The following is a 17,390-nucleotide window of genomic DNA, read 5'->3' as shown; positions in this document are numbered from 1 at the left end:
GCCAGGACTTTGAAAGCACAGACCTCAAGGGTTACAACAGCAACCACCTCCCCTCCACCAGGACAAATTAATCCTCATGCAAGTGACTGAACTACATCCAGTGGGGCCACCGGTCGGTGCTGGGGCAGAAGGGGGGCAACGCGTCCCAGTGGGAAACACCCAAGAGCTCACAGCCTCCTATGGTGAAGCTTTGTACCTAAAATTGAGTCACTTATGGCTTAGGAGGGATGGATTCCTTGCTCGTTCTTATGTTGCAGCATCTAAAGGCACAACACAAACTGGCACCAGCTACTGCTGGACTCTTCATGTTGCCTGGCTTTTGTCACACTCACCAGTGTATACTGAGACAAAAAGACTTCTGAGCTTCAAGGACACCTGTAAACCTCACACCCAGCAGCCTCACTCCTTGGGAGAAGAGAGTATGAGCAAATAACTCACAGCTATGGTTTTGTCCATCTATAGGTCATTAGTTCCACACTGTATTTTTACAGTGTTTGGTAGGTTGTGACTATCATGCTTAAAAGCCTGATTACAGTTTTGGTTAGAAAGATTGTCCTTAAAAAGGACACTGCTTCCCTTCAAAAGCAATTTTTTTTTCTCTGTGGGAGACCAAAGTTCCCTAGAGACTGGTCTGAGTTTTAGGAATATACGTTTACAAAAGGAAGGAGCTGCTGTGAGCCTCACCACCCACTGTGCTGAGTGATGTGTCTCTGGTTTTGATCTTACATTTTTTTGTGATAAATACATAGTGGCATATGCACTTAAAACAAATATGCTAGGAGAAAAAAAAAAAAAGCAACAAACCTCCAGACAAATTTCCCCTACTACTTCCCAAAACAAAACTGAAATAAACAAACCAAAACCTCTACAAAAACAAAATACACCCCTGCACTTGCTCCTTTCTGCTGGGGAGAGAATGACAGAACAGATGTATAACAGAAGCTATTTATTTTGGTTAATACACTACCAGGGTGATGCTGAGATTACAGTGATAAGTTTAGAAGCAACCGCATAGAAAATATATTGGAATAAAGCAGATCTCCACCTGCCCACAATGTCATTCTACCAAGCAGTCATTTCCAAGCAATGTGTCACAGAAATCCTGCTCCAAGTTCGTGTGAAAAGTACATGTGAAATATGGAGCTCACTCCGAGCCTTTCTGTACAACAACATCCTACAGAAATTCTCACTCTCCTGCTTCCTCCTTGCTTTCACATTTCACAGAAATGTCCCCTTCTTGCAACCACCACGAAGGAACTGTGCTCAGACTATTGGGACTTATAATAATTACCATATTTCAGTTTTCAAATTTTCTCTTCTCATAAATATTGGTAGCCAGAAAGCGATTTTGCACTCCATGGGAAAATATTGGTTTCAATGAAACTGAAGTTTTCATTATCAGGATGATCAAATTAACAACATTAAAATAACAATGACAGAATCCTTCTCATTTCCCATTTCAAAGCAAAATGAAACAACACTTTGAAATAGTGATTTGAAGCATGATTAGCTGGAGCAATTCATTATTCGGACCAAAACCAATGATCTTCCCACAACAGTTTTTATGAAAGTTTTTTCAAAATTTGCTATTCTGCAAAGTCTCAGCTCCATGTTCCTCCCTGGAACACAAACTGGTTATTGAAATGTCCCCAAAGGAAGACATTCTCTTTCCTAAATAAGAATAATGACAACAAGAACCACAATGAAAATGAAAAAGGCAATAACCTGACCCTAGTGCACAGTGTGGTGTTACAAGAGAGAGATAAAGCTTTCATAAATGCTGTCACTATCAAGGTGCTTGTGCCCTCCTTTTCCCTTCCCATCCCAAGCTTATTAATATTGGGACAAATTTCCATTGGACAGCCAACAAGCTGGTTCCTGGCCTCCCCCCCATCCTGTGGGAGCTGTGCCAAGACGTACAGTGTTACCTCCACTTGCCAACTGTATTGTGCCTCTTTGTTTCCTGAGCTTTGATACCATCCCAGAATGTGGGAAATAAACTTCTGCCTGGTGTTTTCACATACAAGACATATTTCTGTTGATATTTCCCTACAAGAGAAGGGAGGCAAAACCCAAAAAAGGAAGGATGGGGGAAAGAAAAGAAAAAGGCAATCTGGTTTTGTTGGAGCATCATAGCAGATGTCACCATGGCATGTAAATGCAGAGAGTGCATATATTTCCTGTACATTCATTCTCAGGACTGGCAGTACCTCTAGCTTGAAAAGTAACAAAAAACCAAGGTGTGTGCAAGTGATGCAGAGATGTGCTGTGACCTGAAGCTGTGGATAGGGTGAACAACAGCTGAGCCCAGCACTCTGCTGGTTTGGTGCTTGACCTGCCCACATCATCTTGAACCAAGAAACCAATGAACCTCCAGCCAACATCCAGAGCAGACCTCTTGGGAATGATGGGTACATAAGATCCACATCCCAAGCCACAGCTCATTAACCCTTCTTTATCTTCACAAACCCAAAGTACCTCTGCCCAGGACACAAAACACTGGAGGTGTCAAAAAACTCATCCTTATCTTGCCTGTGAGTCCTGCCTCAGTTGAATATACAAATACCACAAGAAAGGCCTCTAAACTGTTACAGATGTTACTTATTGGACTTACATCTTGTGCAAATAAATAAGAAAACCTATCAGAGTCAGACTTGCAGCCATGTAGCTCCTATGCTTTTGATTCTCTTCCTGTTCTTTTTAAATGCCTTTGTAAGAAGGAGGCACTGAGAAGATTTGTGTATCATGGGCTTCTGCAGTAGGCAAATTCTCTGTCTCTTGTGAGACAGCTCTTAAAAATGAAGGAGGTATTCCCAAACATTATTTAAAAATAAATCTCTTCATGCGTGTCTATCACAGATTTACAATTTCTGCACTTCATGTAGTTTTCCAGCCACATTCTATTGTGCTAGCTTTTCCAAGAAAAATTATGTAATCACAAGAGTCATTAATTCACACAGAGAACAAATATCTTCACCAAAAGTGAAGAACCTTCTGGATTTTGGATCCTACTGAACTTTCAGACAGTACAACTATTAACTGAAATGGAAGCCAGAAGGAAAACTTGATACTTTTCTGACCTTTCTAAAGGGCAATAATACTTAAAGCCAGTCAGTACACTTCATAATCTTTGGCACAGAGTATATGACCTTTCATAGGGCACCTACTGTATCATTTCTCCATACTTTACTGAAATTTTATAGCTTCTTTATAATGCTGAAATGACCTTTTTTCTAATGGCAACAAAATAAATGACTTACAAAAACTGGTTGCAAATGTGTGACTTTAGAAAATCTTGTTTGCATTGCTGTAAATTCCCTCAAAAGAACTCCCCAGCATAAATTTAGCACAGCATTTTTATGATCATAAGTTTGAGGCTCCAAGTTTATGGCTGTGAGACCTGTGAGCCCTTGGGTCCTTTCTGTAAGTGATTCAGAAAACAAGACTATGGTTCAGGAAGGGAGGTCAAAAGAACATAAAATCATAGAATCATAGAATTGGCTGGGTTGGAAGGGACCTCAGAGATCATCAAGTCCAACCCTTGATCCACTACTGCTGCAGTTCCCAGCCCATGGCACTGAATGCCACATCCAGGCTCTTTAAATATCTCCAGGGACAGAGAATCCACCACTTCCCTGGGCAGCCCATTCCAATGTCTGAGCACCCTCTCCGTAAAGAAATTCTTTCTAATGTCCAACCTAAACCTCCCCTGGCACAACTTAAGACCGTGCCCTCATGTTCAGCATGAAAAAATATTAAATCACATAACCTGGAGGAAGGTTCACTTGGGACAGCAACCCACCTTGGAGAAATATCACATCCTTGCTGCATGAAAGCTCCCAGGGAGAACCAGAGGCTGTTGAATATCCCAAATTCATTTGTCTGATCAGTGGCTGGCTGGTCACGTCCTTCTTCAAACTCCTCAGTGTGCCACTCGTAAGGGCTGAAGCGACTCACCAGGAAGAGGACAACACTCACTCCAATGTAGGCAAAAACAATGCACATCCAAATCTCATAAGCCAAAGGATCCAGAAAAGAAAAAACTCCTGGTTTGGACTTCTGAGGTTTTTTTATCATGATAGAGATACCTAAACTCATAAATGGTTTGGAAAAGTCTATAACTTCTTCCCGAACCAGAGTGATGGTTAATGGTGCCACGGCCACGTCCGCCCTCTGAAAAGGAGAGACAGAAAAGAGATTTGAATTCTAGAGATAAAATGTACCTTGTAACTCATGCTCTCTGTTTGCCCCACTATCTCAAAAAAATGAGACAAAAACAACTGCAAGAGAAATGTTAAAAAGAACCAGCCTATAATATTGGTGAATTATTTCTGTTTTATCACTACTGATTAGTGGTTCTGTTTTGAAATCACATTTCCTTTTTGCAGCCACTCAGCTCTTGTCTGATTTATCCACTGATGTCATAGACTAATGCAGATGATTTTCACTAGAAGAGCTTTATCATCCAGACATCAAAAGAGGCAAGGAAAGGCCAATAGCTGGAAAAAAGGATGCCAGGATGTTTACTTCCATCAGGAACTCTTTTCCTTTTTGTTTTTTTTTGATCGCATAACTGATGCAGGAGAAGAGGAAAAATGTTCCAGTGACACTGATGTGCACTTTCCACTTATTTTACAATCCATCTTGAAAATGGAAAGGGAAATGCAACCAAATGGCCGTTGGCATATACCGTGGAGCTACCAGCAGGAGACAGATCATCCCTCAATCCAACACAGTGACACAGAGACTTGGGCACTGATGCTCCCTACACAATTTTCCTTTTCCTTACAAAGGGAAATTACATGTCTGTAACTTAAAACACCACAGAATAAGAACTACCAGAGTGAAAAAGTTTTAGAAGTTAGGGTGCAGGTGTATATCTGGGATGATGGAATGAAAGGCTAGACAGAAAATGGTCTAGTTCTACTGTTCACCAGTCATCCACTGAGTGTTTGAAATCTTACCCTTTTATTCTGGCATTATCAGGCAAATACAGAATAGAGTAAAATTTGGATAGTCTACCCATGGGAAAGTTTGACCTTTCAATACTTGGTCTTCCAAATTGGAAAAAAAAAGGATCTTGGAACTGTTGAAAGGAAATATTTTGACATTTCCATAGGCACAAAATGTGCTGTCTCTCCCCAAATTAAAATGTTTTACTTGGGCTGGTTATAGGTATTGTCAAAGCTGCAGTCCCCAAGCAAGCTCAGGCTGACAGAAGGCAGGGGTCTATTTATTCCAGAGCTTGAATATGTTCTCAAGTACCAAGAGCTGATGACAATGGACAAGGTTGGAAACTCACCCCATAAACAAGTTCTCCCACCATGCCATTCCATGTTTTAGTGTCGGGGTCCCGGGCTCCGTACTTCCCATCTCTGACAATCTCAAGCCTGTAGTGGTAGCCAACATGCTTGGCAATCTCAGCAGCAAGCTCCACACAGTAGCCTTCATATCTCTCATTACCTTCAAACTGGTTGGCATTCTTCTTGAGCATCACATATGGGTCTTCCTGGCACAGAGAAGACCAATATTGAGCTGTGCTCCACAATTTTACAGATGAATATAGGGTCTCAGACTAGAGTCCAGCGTGCAGCTTCTGGTCCCCTTACAGAATTCTAGCCTTATGCTTCTGTACCAAAGGGCAGAGTCAACACAAATGGGCTGATTTTAAAAGGTAGAATGTGCATTTTTTTATGGTGACATTTTCTATTTATTCACTCAGAATCTGTGTGCAGCCTCTGCAGTGATGGACTGGATAGGGATGGAGTAACTGAAGGGTTTTGAGTGACAAACCTTTCAGTAGGGTTCTGCAGTGCATTCTTCTTAGTGCATCTGAGTACTGAATTTTCAAAGGCATATCTGTGCCTGTGTGGGCACAGGCAGAATTAAATCTGCTGGGCAGGAGAGAGCCCAAAACATATTTAACTCAGTTTGGGTATTGTGTCTTCTCTGTAGACTCAAAGTAATGATTCAACAAACAAGTTAGTAAAATTTCACGTTTCTGCGGGGTAAGTGTATATAATGACACAATACATGGTACCATGTATTATGGGATTCCTATTATTCTTTCATGATTATAGTGAAGATTTGTTTTTAAAGCAATGATTCAAGCCTATCTGCACAATAGAGCTTATCCTTCCCAAAATTACAGGCCCCATTCTGTGGGCTAAATACAAAGCACAGGTATAATGTTCCTGATTTACCTATGCTGATGTCTCTACTATCTTGTCATAATCTTTTGTATTTTCTGCACTTAAGCATGAGAGGTCTTTAATACCTACTTAATTAGCCACAGCAATTTTCAGATACCTTTATGGACCTGGCAGGAAACAGTAATTGCTGTTATTATTGTTATTTTTATTATCATTAGTGCTATTATAAAAATGATACAGTACAAAGGAGGGCAGATGAGGGGGAAGAGAGAGTCTGCACATCAGGGAGAAGGGGGAAAGGGAGAGCTGTGAGAGAAGTTGCAGCACTTACTAGGATAGTTGTGACAATGTAAGTCCTGTTCTGGAGGCTTGTAGACTCATTCCCACTTTGAGTATCTATGGCTGCTGGAACCAACTTCTCATCTTCATTCCAATATCCAATCTGCCAAATATAAAACCAGGATACCTCTTTGACATCTTTTTGTAATATGTGGTAACAGGATTATCAGAGCAAGGTCAGCTTTGTCTGTTCATACCCAACCAGAGATCTCCTCTGATAAATATCAATTTTTTGCTGGTCACATAAGGAACTTCCCCATCCCACCATACCTCCAACCTGAAAATAATGTTCATGATACACTATGGCAGCAGAGTGCTTGTATGCATAGAGCAACAACTGCTGCAAAGTACTTGGGGGTTGTGGCAATTGCCTGCCCCATCCCTATTCCAAGGGTTCACGTTTTCCTTGTGTGACTTCTGAGTTCTTTCCTACATGTCCTGATGCTACAGGGTGATAAAATGCTATTCTGGAGTCAAAAGTCTGCATGAACGAGTGACTGATACTTAGGGTATCTTGAGACAACATGGCAAAAAATCAGATGAGGAAAAAAACTAACCCTGGCCAGCGTCTAAAAGTTTGGGGTTATGAATAAACAAAACAGCTGTAATGGGATGGAGTCTCACATTAAACTGTGCTTATTAATAATCAGGGATTTGGGCTGACCTATCACTGCTTGCAGGCAAAGCAGAGTGCCACCAAACATCACTGTAGGGAAGGTCATTGTAATGTTATCCACTTTGAGGGCTGGATTTTATAAGAGGTTTTCCATCACCTCATGTAAGTATGCAGCTGCTTGAGCTCTGTTCATGTGAAAGGAATTTCATATCGTAGTAAGTGGGAAAGGGTATTAATACAGGGCACAAGCAGAAGCCTGCTGATTGCAGATTAGGGATTGTAACACCTCAGGAGAAAAAAAATCCATGCAGGCTTCTCATCTCTCTTCATTACACAGAGAAAAAGAAGAGTGAGGAAAGGCCTTCCAAAGCTGTGCCCTAGGGAAGCATAAATGGAGACGTGTATGTTGGGTTTGCACCTCTGACTTGGTGGATCTAAGATTCAATACACATTGTGGTAGTGATGTATGTCTTCCAAATAAATAAATTTTCTGTCAGTAAATACAGAGCAAAATCAAGACATTTAGCACTCAGCTCCTTCCCTTCTAGATGCTCTCTAGACTGCCATCTTCTTGAAGTTCATAGCCCCAAACTGGCTGTAATATGGCATTTTTTTCTCCTGTAAATACCATGTAGGGGAGGAAGGCCACTTTATATGTCTTCAAAATGATTCTTCTTTTACAATAAGAAATATATCTTTTTTTTCACTTGACTGTGGTGTGCTGTGATCTTACATCAGCAGCTCTTACATATAATCACGAATTGGAGGTAGGGGCTGTAAATTCAGAACTTTCACAATTTGAAGTTTTACTCAGTTTCAAACAAGTATTTTATTTATCAGGGGACTGAAGATGTGCAGAGAGGGTTCAATTAATTTCCCATTCCAAAAGAGTTAGTAGTTCTCCTTTATAGACAGAATAACTGAGCTACTTTTTGTTCTTCAAATAGGTAGTATTGAACATGGGACATAAATAGACTCAGATTTTCAAAAAGATTAGTGTTTCCAGGGCTCAGCACCCCTGAACAAGGTCAGATTTTTTCAAAGTTTCTGGGATACAGAAATGGATCAAGACTCCAGAACAGCACAAATGTCTGTGTAGCTACCAGGACATAGTTAGTGCTAAAACTTGTCACTTAAAGGAGAGAAGAATTAGGTCAACATAAAGGGTGCATCTCCACTGGTTAGGGCAGACAATTTCTGCCTGTCTCTGCTCTTGCTCATTCTTGAAAAAAAAAAGTGGGAGAGCAAAAAACAGACTGCCTTGTAGCTGAGCCTGAGCCAGTGTGCCCTATTAATACCAATGTTGAGCTGGCCAAGACTTTAATATTCTGGAAATCCCCACCTTACAGCTGCAATAACCTTGTTACCTTGTTGCTTTTGATAACCCCTTCCATATGTCACGTATTTTCATTAATACACCATGAGTTTTCCCTTGCTCTTGGCTTTGCTCATGTAGAGCTGGGAATGCTCTTGGGGCATCTCTGCATTCAAGCTTTCATGAACAGAAACTTTTGTGAGACTTCACCACACCGTAACACAAAGCTCAGGCTGGTGCTTGACACAGGATTGCAGGTGGCATCCTACTTTACCTTTCTGATCCCATCGTGTTTCATCTCTATCACATGGAGGGTGTAGTTGGTCCTCCGTCCCTTCTCGTTAAACTGAACGTTACCAGACAGCCCTTCAAAATGGACCTTAAAGACATAAATATCAATGAGAAGAGCAAATTGGTCAGTACCTCCTGCAGTGGTGATGTGGCAGCAATAAGAGGTGAGGTGCAGAAGGATGGAGATGTCTCAGATCCATGCAGGGAAGACAGGACATCTATGTGACACTGGGCTTTCATTTAGGCTCATTCCCTAGAGCATGCCTGTCCATGTGCATAGCCATTCTCTTAACCTACCCTTTCTTTTAAAGACCCTTTCTCTTAAAACCTAGTGTTCTATTTTACTTAAGTCAGCAATGCATAGGAGTTAGATAACATGTGTGAGCCCATAACCTCATGGGATGTGACAGTGAGTTAAATCAGCTCTGAACAACTTGGGTTTTGGTTTGGGGTTTTTTATTGTGTGTGGGGTTTTTTTTTTGTTTGTTTCATTGGTTGGTTGGTTTGGTTTGGTTTTGTATTTTCTAACTGATCTGGAGTTGGGATTCTGTAAAGAATTTGTCAGGAGCTGTATTTAGAGGAAATATGAAACTGTGGCCACAGCTCTCACTGCCATCTTTCAATAGAGAGGGGTCCATCAGTTAACAGACAAATTTAATTACCTCGGGACCAGCCTAATAAAACCTGACAAATTGCAAATATGAAGTATTGCAAATGAAGTTTGCATAGGAAATTCCAAATCATAAATCTCTGTTCATAATGCCACCAAGCTGAAGAGTGTTTTTCATATCACATCCCAACAGTTGAACTTCTCTCAGTGTGACCATTTCACTTGCTGTGGAAGTTCCCAGACTGGGTTGGAGAAGGGATTCTGAGTAGCATCATATCCAGTCTGTGGGAACCAGAAACATGGGAGGAAGAGTACAAATTTTGGTCTCTATAAACTACCTGGGTCATGCCACTGGGACTGGGAATTAGAGATTTATTCTCATGCTTTCCACTTGTCCCTGCAACTTAAGTCTTCCCACACTCTGAGAGCCTCATAATAAAGACCCATCATGTAGAAAGCAGGATGTATCATTACAGAGGAAACTTTTTGATGATCTGGCTAAACTGTGGGTATTTTTAAGCTATTATTGCAAAGGTTTGTAATGAAAACACACATCTGCCAGTATTTTCTGAAGCTCCTTCAAGTTAAGAGATATTCCTGGTGACATTTGGAGAAACATGTTTTCCCCTGCTCACAAGACACAACATGCCCATAAAAGATAGATGCAGTATAAAAGCACCATTGGCTTAAGTACTCCTGTGTCTGTTATTTAATGGACTCTTTGCTTTTCTTTTCAGGTCCTGATTGATTCTGAAGCTCAAGTCATGGCTGCTTGTACTTTGTAGCTTTATATGCACTAAAAGGCAGGTGTACAGCACTAATTTTTTTCTATCTGAATGACTGAAATCTGAATCCTGTGATATCTGTGTGGCACTGAAGTAACAAAAAGGATTTCTCCCATTCATCCTGGAGACTGCAGCACAACTTTTCCATCATTTATCATCCTCTGAGACTCACGTAATCACTACAAAATATAGTGAGGACTGATTTCAACAGTGCTAAGTACCAGCAAAGTCAACTGGAGACATGAAGCATTTAGGCAGATTTGTGTATAAGACATGGGCACGCTTGCTGGGAGAGCTGGAGCAGAATGATGCTGTTGTGGCCTCCTGGTTTACAGGGTTAGTCAGTAGTTAGGGGCTAGTTAACTGCTTACAGATGAGGTAACCAAATAATATTAACAAAAAAAAACCCTGTCAAAAACTATCATAATCTTTTCAAAGTACAATTGAAACCTCGTCGCATTGATTAAATGCAATATTTTGTGAGCTATTTCCTGGAAAAAAAGGGTAATTATCTTTAATAAAAGCATAGGTTTTGCTGAAATGTGTTAGATATCTTTTTTTTTTTAAATAATTGCACAATGTTTCAAATTGCTTTTCATCTTTACTGCTGCCATCTATGACTCCTTTCTACATCACACAGAAATAGGGCAATTCAGGAGCTTATTGTGGACATCTGAGTAGAAATAAGTAGAGAAACTTTTTGTGTTTACACAGCTTATAAAATCTTAGGCATTAGAAAATAGAAGATGAAGTGAAAGTACACTGTGAATAGCTGTAAGAATAGGCCTAATTGTGAGTCTTCACAGAAAGGATAATTCAAGCCTTCAGTCTAATCCTAAATTCTTCTATTTCCAGCTACCTTTTTATTGTTACAAAACTAAATGCTGGATGATGATTAAACTAATAGCTAAAATTTCCCCAGGAGACTTCTTCCCCTGCATGATTCAGAGCCTTTAATTTTGACCATCTCAACAACATTGGCCAAATATTCTGAAATTTACAATTTTTCAATGGTAAAGAAAAAACATTTGCATATGGCTCTTCATGGGGTTTTTTTGTTTCTTTGTTTGGTTTGGTTTCGTTGTGGTTTTTTTTCCCCAAAAATCACTGCAGTTGAAAAACTGAGACTTTGAAGTGTATTTGATGAAGAGATGAGAAAACTTTAGAGGTGATTTTCCGACACATGCACAAAATCATATTTTCTAGCTGTCTAAATTTGATATGCTATTCTCATAAATTCAATAAAGAAAATACTTGAGAACCCATTGCTCATCAGAAGACATCCAAATGTTTAATGTTTATTAGGTAACCTATCTCCCTAATGCATCAAGAAGGTTGATTTTTTTTATAAGGTTTTGGAGAAGCTATGGGAGTGATTTGCCCAAGGTCATGGAGAAAGTCAACAGCAAGATTGGGAGCAAAGTGAATCCAAGCAACAAAATCAAATCAGATGCAAGATTTTGGTTTAAAGGAATTGTTTTTTACCAGTAAGCCAAAACCAAACCAAACAAAAAAAAAAAACTGGAGGAAATTTACATTTGGTGAAAATTAACCATATTTATTTTATTCTTCTTGCCTTCTTCACAGTTAATGAAAGATGGACAGGCTATATTTGGATAGCACTGAGCTAGCAGTATTTGCAAGGAATCCATCTATTTTTGTCTGAAAAAGAGAAATGGTAGCGATAAATGTCAGTCTTGAAACCTAATGACATATGAAACTATTCCACCTTTCTGTCTTTGCTAAGATTGTACTGGTTTTCTCCCTTGTTGCAAATTTCACATAGTTTTTTGTTTATTCAAAAAGCTAAATCTTTATGCAAGAAGAAAAAGCTAGATTATAAGAGTCAAGGAATAAACTATCTAAATAGCTGTTATTAAGACTTTTATGAACCCTCACAGTATGACACAAGCTATAATCTGTGCTTTGAGAACATTTAGATGACAGGCAACACATAAGGCAAAATTCACATGGTTTCAAGGTTCATTAGCAGTCTGGAACTGAAGCTGAGTTCACGGAATCAAAGGATTTGCAAGAAATATGGTCTGAGCAGGTCCCTCTCCTGCGAGGGGAAGATAAAAATAGGGACCCATTATTTTATGGGGTAATATTTTGGCTTTTCCATCCCAGAAATTCAGTAGAAATTAGAAAAGGCAAGGACATATCAGACAGTACCAGGAAAAAAAAAAGTTTTCTGGATGCACCCCTCATATCTTTAGGAGACCTGGCTCCAATCCGGAAGGATCAATTCCTCATCCCAAGCAATCTGTTTGGGCATTTCTACTGCTAATCAATCCTACGAGCCACCTTCAGCTGTCCTTACAGTGCACACATTGGGTTTCAAACCTGCTGCAGTGCTCTCTGGATGTCAATGCCTTGTCCCCAGGGAACAGCCGGGTTGGCAAGGCAGTCCCCAGCATTGCCACGACGGGAAATGTCGATCCGCTGCCTCCGCAGGTTCTGAAAGGCCTCGGCCATCACCCGGACCCCGTCGTACGTCAGAGCTGATGTGTACTAGAGAGGGAAAAAGAGGTGGACATTTAGGGTGAGCTGACCCAGGGAGTGCTCCGCTGCTTCACCTCATGGAAGCTTTTATTATTTATCCCGTTCTCATCCTTCCGTATATGAAGTTCAACAGCTTCTTGCTCCCTATAATCACTATGGAACTGTTGACTCGTGAAAATTGGTGCCTTCCACTCCCTAAAGAGGACTCGACCTTCAGACCCGTTCATCTGCTGCCCGAGTTTGTGTTTAATTAGAATGGTTTACTTGAACTTTAAAGGAATACATTGTATTTGTATTCTGGGAAAGGCATAACAGTGTAAATTCAAGATAGAGAAAATCAAGCAACAGGTGAGTGGTCACAGGCAGCGATCAGAAAACCTCACTTCAGCATGCAAAAATCCTGCAAAAGATTACTTTGTTCAATCAGACACTTGTACAGAAACTTGGCACAAATTGTAACCACTAAACTTAATTCTTTTTTTCTATGATTACCTTCTTACATATTTTCAACTTATTAAACTAATACTTCCAAATCTGACATTTCTCTTGCTGAGTGTTTCTCACAAGTGGATCTGTTTTCCAATGTCAGACAGAAAAAAAAAACACCTCAAGGTTCTGCCCGCCCCTTGACGCTGTCAGGATCTTCTATGCTAGGAATTAAAATATATTTCCCCTCAGTTGTACCCACTGATTTGAAATGCTCAGAGGAACATCTGGAATGAATTTCTTATCACTGGATAACTAGCAAGTCAATCAAAGATGAATGAGGCTTTTTCTTCTTTATATACTGAACATAATGAGGTGTTTAATCCTTAGATTTGAGGAGGGTAAAAACTGGGAGAATGAGTGAACACACTAAATTATGCATTTCTTAGCAGGCAGCAACAACTGTCTCGTAAAGTTTAGACAATGTTGAGCCACCTGTAAGAGATGTTGGTAATTATATTAAGTGACAGATATTCAGAGTGAGATTAAAGAGCTCTGTGTGATAACAAAGAGGTGGGCATACCTTGAACTGAGCCAGATGGCCCCTAAATTAAATGTTGTTTTAATACCACTTGCCTTTGGCCTCTTCCAGTCTACACGAGGATGCTCCCTGGCATCATTATTCCTCCACTGCTGCATGATCCTGGCAGGAACAGCATCCGTGTAATTCACCAACTGGAAGCCAGTTACATTGGCTCCACTCTCCTTGAATTTGGTCAGATCAATGTCCATGAATCCCTAGTACAGGAGAGAAACAAAAGGAGCTCATCAGAGGAGCACATCTCTAAATGAGTAAGAGGAATTCTGCCTATCTATGAATGAGGTAGCCAGCTTAGAAAAAATCACTTCCCTTTGCAAGGTAAGGTCCAATTTGAGAGAGGCACCACCTCCCTAACCATAGGCTGAACTTGCCTTTCTCACAGGGTCTGAGCTGAACACATCCTGTGGCTTCCACCCAGGGAGACAAATAATCATATTAATAAGAGTTCATTTGCAAGAAAGCTAGCAGAATAACAGAAAAATGCCTACTGAATAATGCTTGGGTGAAACTAATAAAATGCTCACAATATGTTAGAAAGAATTTTTTCATTGAGTTTTAATTTTTGTACAATGAGTCAACAATGGATAGGCTGCTTCTATTCACATCTCAGTAGGGAAAAACAGTTCCTGAACAATGAACATCCAGCAGATCAAGAAGTGGTTGGCCAGCTTGCCAAAGGAGTCTATTAGAAAAGCCAGTTTATAGCATTCACTAATTTGGGGAAAAAAAAGGGTATTTTTGGGGACTTCAGCTTACTAATGAAATACATTTATTTAACTTATTGTTCTTGTCTACTCCTTGCTCCCTTCAAGTGCACATATGCACACGTGTGTCAGGGTGGCATTGGGGAATTAGTCACTCTCAAATAATCAGAGCTACACTGCATGCAATATGGAGAAAATGTAATTTCTTAGTTTCCCAGCTTTGATCCTCTGTCTCCAGCCCTGTGCAAAACTTTGCTGTGCCTCCTTGCACAAAGCAGGTGCTTGAACAGAGATTGCCCTTCTGCTTGGGCAGGCTGAAGTACTGAGCCTTTTTCTTTTGGAATACAAAGACAAGAAATGTGGTCAATTATTTCCACTGGTTCCATCAGCAACAAGAATGCATGAAGTAAAATGAATGAGGACTGGGCACAATGCAACCCCTTGAGCAATAGAACTTGTTTGAGCTCCCCCTTCCCTTTGCCCTGCTGGTACATGTTCTCCACAGGCACCTTCTTAACCTGCCACTGGATTTCTCTCCTGTGCCAGCTCTCAAACATGTGATGATGGTGTGTGTTACAAAAGCCAAGTCACATTGTTCCCAGGAGACAGCAGTCACGTTCCCAAAATTCTGCTCTCTGTGCACAGGATGAGGGAGCTAATTAGCTCATTCACTTCCAAGGCCAGGATCAGGCAGTTAGGTGCAAACCTGTTTTGGGAACAGATGGCTTACAAGGAAAAGACTAAATTGCCCTCCTGCATCAGCATCAGACCAAGGGAATCTTAAGTGATTCAAAAATGTCTTTAAAGACTTTCACGCTTTTTCTTCCAGCTTTTTGTAAGCAATTTGGCAACCACTTACAATGCTGAGGATTGACTATAGGTGCACAGATGCTCTAAATAGATGATTTGTTATGCTTCAAAGTTCAGTGATTTAGGGGGGGGAGGGGGGAAAAAGGTGCTATTTTGTGTGTATATATTCCTCAGAATTCTGATTCAATCCACATCAATCTTGTTTGTAATTGCCAGCGTAGGGGTTTCAAAAAAACTAGAGCTGTGATTAATGAGTAGGAAATGCAGCAGGATAATCACATGTGACATCTTAATGCATTTCAGGCCAAGTGATTTTTGACACGCAGAGCTCATAAGGTTCAGTAAAGAGTGATCTCACAGGTTATCAATTGATTATTCATGCCTAGGACCAAATTACATTGACATTTTGCTCCTGGGAGGTACTCAGGGGAAACAGATCTGTCAGAAGAAACTACCACACAGTAACTTGAAGTTTGTACCACCAGCTCCTCCTTTGAAGGCCTACAAAGGCATGAAGAAAAATCCAAGCTCACAACTGACTACGAGTGAAATGTCTGGTGTATTTAGCTCCCTCAACTAGCAGATATAAATAGGAAAAGTCAGAAAAAGATTATGACACCAGTAATAAGACAGGAGTGGTTGAAAACATTGTCTTTCCCTGTTTTACCCAAACCAAACCATTTTGCAACTGAAGCAAGTATTCAACAATACTCACTGGAATTCATCTTACATAACATTTTAAAATAATTTGAATAGACAAAAGGAATGATTTCTTCCCAAAATTTGTACTATTTTTTCCTTGCTGATTTTAAACACAATTTAGGTTCTTTAAGAAGGGTTGAGACCTCTTTTCCAGTTGTATAAGGCAATTGGGATCATAGAGAATGTAATTAACCTTGAATACAAGTTTGCAATTTTTCTGATATCAACTGTTAAAATAACTGTTTTCACTTGTGATTTCTCCTCCACGTGCTCCAGTACAAGGTCAGTACAGAAAAGGTCCTAATTACAAAGGAATTTGTATCACAGCCCCACCAAAATCTGCTCTGGGTGACATGACAATCAATGAGCTGGGAATACCAGAGATCAAATATTTTGGAAAATAATTGCCAGGAGGTGAATTCTTGCTGGATAACATATAAAAAAGAAAATATCAAATGTTATGCAAATGGTCTCTTGAAAATGCTTCTATTGACAAAGTGGTACCCAAAACTAATTATGTTCCTCTCTCTATCTGGAATGTCAGTGCTTGTAGGAAGCAGGAGAACAAGAAAATGACAATATTTGCAAGTAAAGAAATCATCAATCACCTGTCACCTTGTAGTAACCAGAGAAACGTGTAGCAAAGTAAAGGGATCTTTTATTTAGGTTCCATTTGGATAAATCTTAAAAACAGAAAATAAATTCTTTAAAACTGCCTAAAGAAAGACTGAAGCCCACTATCAGGGGGTAGCAGATTTACTTTCTCAACAGTATGTTCAGAATCAGCCAGATTGGGTTCAATTTAAATTCATTGTGTGAAACTATCTCAGCAAACCAGAGAATACAGCCTCCTGCCTTGCATATGCCTGGGAAATGCCTCTCTTCCTCTGAATGCCATGGAACTAGCAGGCTGACAATGAGCCATCCACACTGATGGGCTGAGCCTTGCTCCTCCAGGCCTGTTCTGACTCACAGAATCTGCAGCAGAGTTGGAGCAACAGCCAGGCTCAGTTCAAAGCAGGAAATTTGCTTTTCAGCCCATACCATGGACTCCTCTCTGTATTACTGATGCTTGCAAAGCCATGACATGCAGAAGTCCTGCTGCTAGTAAATAATATGGGCAGCTGTTACAGACATTCATGCCTTCAAATAGAAAACAGAACAGCACTGGGAAGGATTTTTTCCTCATTGTTTTCAGTGCTGCATCTGTTCTTTATGCTGTTCTTAAACTGAAAACAATTTTCAACCAAAGGTTATTTTACTGCTCCATTCGCTGCCTTGGTTGCTGGGAGAGGTGCCAGCAAGTCTCACATTTATATTCCTCTACCCTGCTTGTGGGCTCAACCAACAGAAATGCATAATGCAGGAAGACTGATGGTTTGAAATGGGCCTTGTAAATCCATCTTGGGTGGCTGGTCTGCAAAAGATCTGCCCTGAAAAGAGAGTCCAAAGATATGAATGGGCAGATGTTAGGAGGTGTAGGGAAAGCCTCGTTCCTTCATGTATGACCCCCCTCAAATCTGCCACTAAATTA

The 17,390-nt window shown here is 40.3% G+C and overlaps 1 protein-coding gene across 2 annotated transcripts in view; it reads right to left on the bottom strand.

Moving 5' to 3' along the window:
* Window positions 1-17,390, bottom strand: part of GRIA1 (glutamate ionotropic receptor AMPA type subunit 1) — a 117,093-nt gene that overhangs the window by 32,831 nt on the left and 66,872 nt on the right. For both annotated transcript variants that reach the window (XM_071758773.1, XM_071758772.1), the window contains exons 6-11: window positions 13,676-13,837; window positions 12,455-12,622; window positions 8,697-8,801; window positions 6,484-6,594; window positions 5,303-5,509; window positions 3,803-4,173 (exon numbers count right to left, since the gene is read on the bottom strand). In XM_071758773.1, the coding sequence (XP_071614874.1) occupies window positions 3,803-4,173; window positions 5,303-5,509; window positions 6,484-6,594; window positions 8,697-8,801; window positions 12,455-12,622; window positions 13,676-13,837 (1,124 nt within the window). The remainder of the gene's footprint in view (window positions 1-3,802; window positions 4,174-5,302; window positions 5,510-6,483; window positions 6,595-8,696; window positions 8,802-12,454; window positions 12,623-13,675; window positions 13,838-17,390) is intronic.

This window comes from Heliangelus exortis, chromosome 15, assembly GCF_036169615.1.
Source record: "Heliangelus exortis chromosome 15, bHelExo1.hap1, whole genome shotgun sequence".
Lineage (NCBI taxonomy): Eukaryota > Metazoa > Chordata > Aves > Apodiformes > Trochilidae > Heliangelus > Heliangelus exortis.
This window is presented reverse-complemented; position numbering and strand designations above follow the sequence as displayed.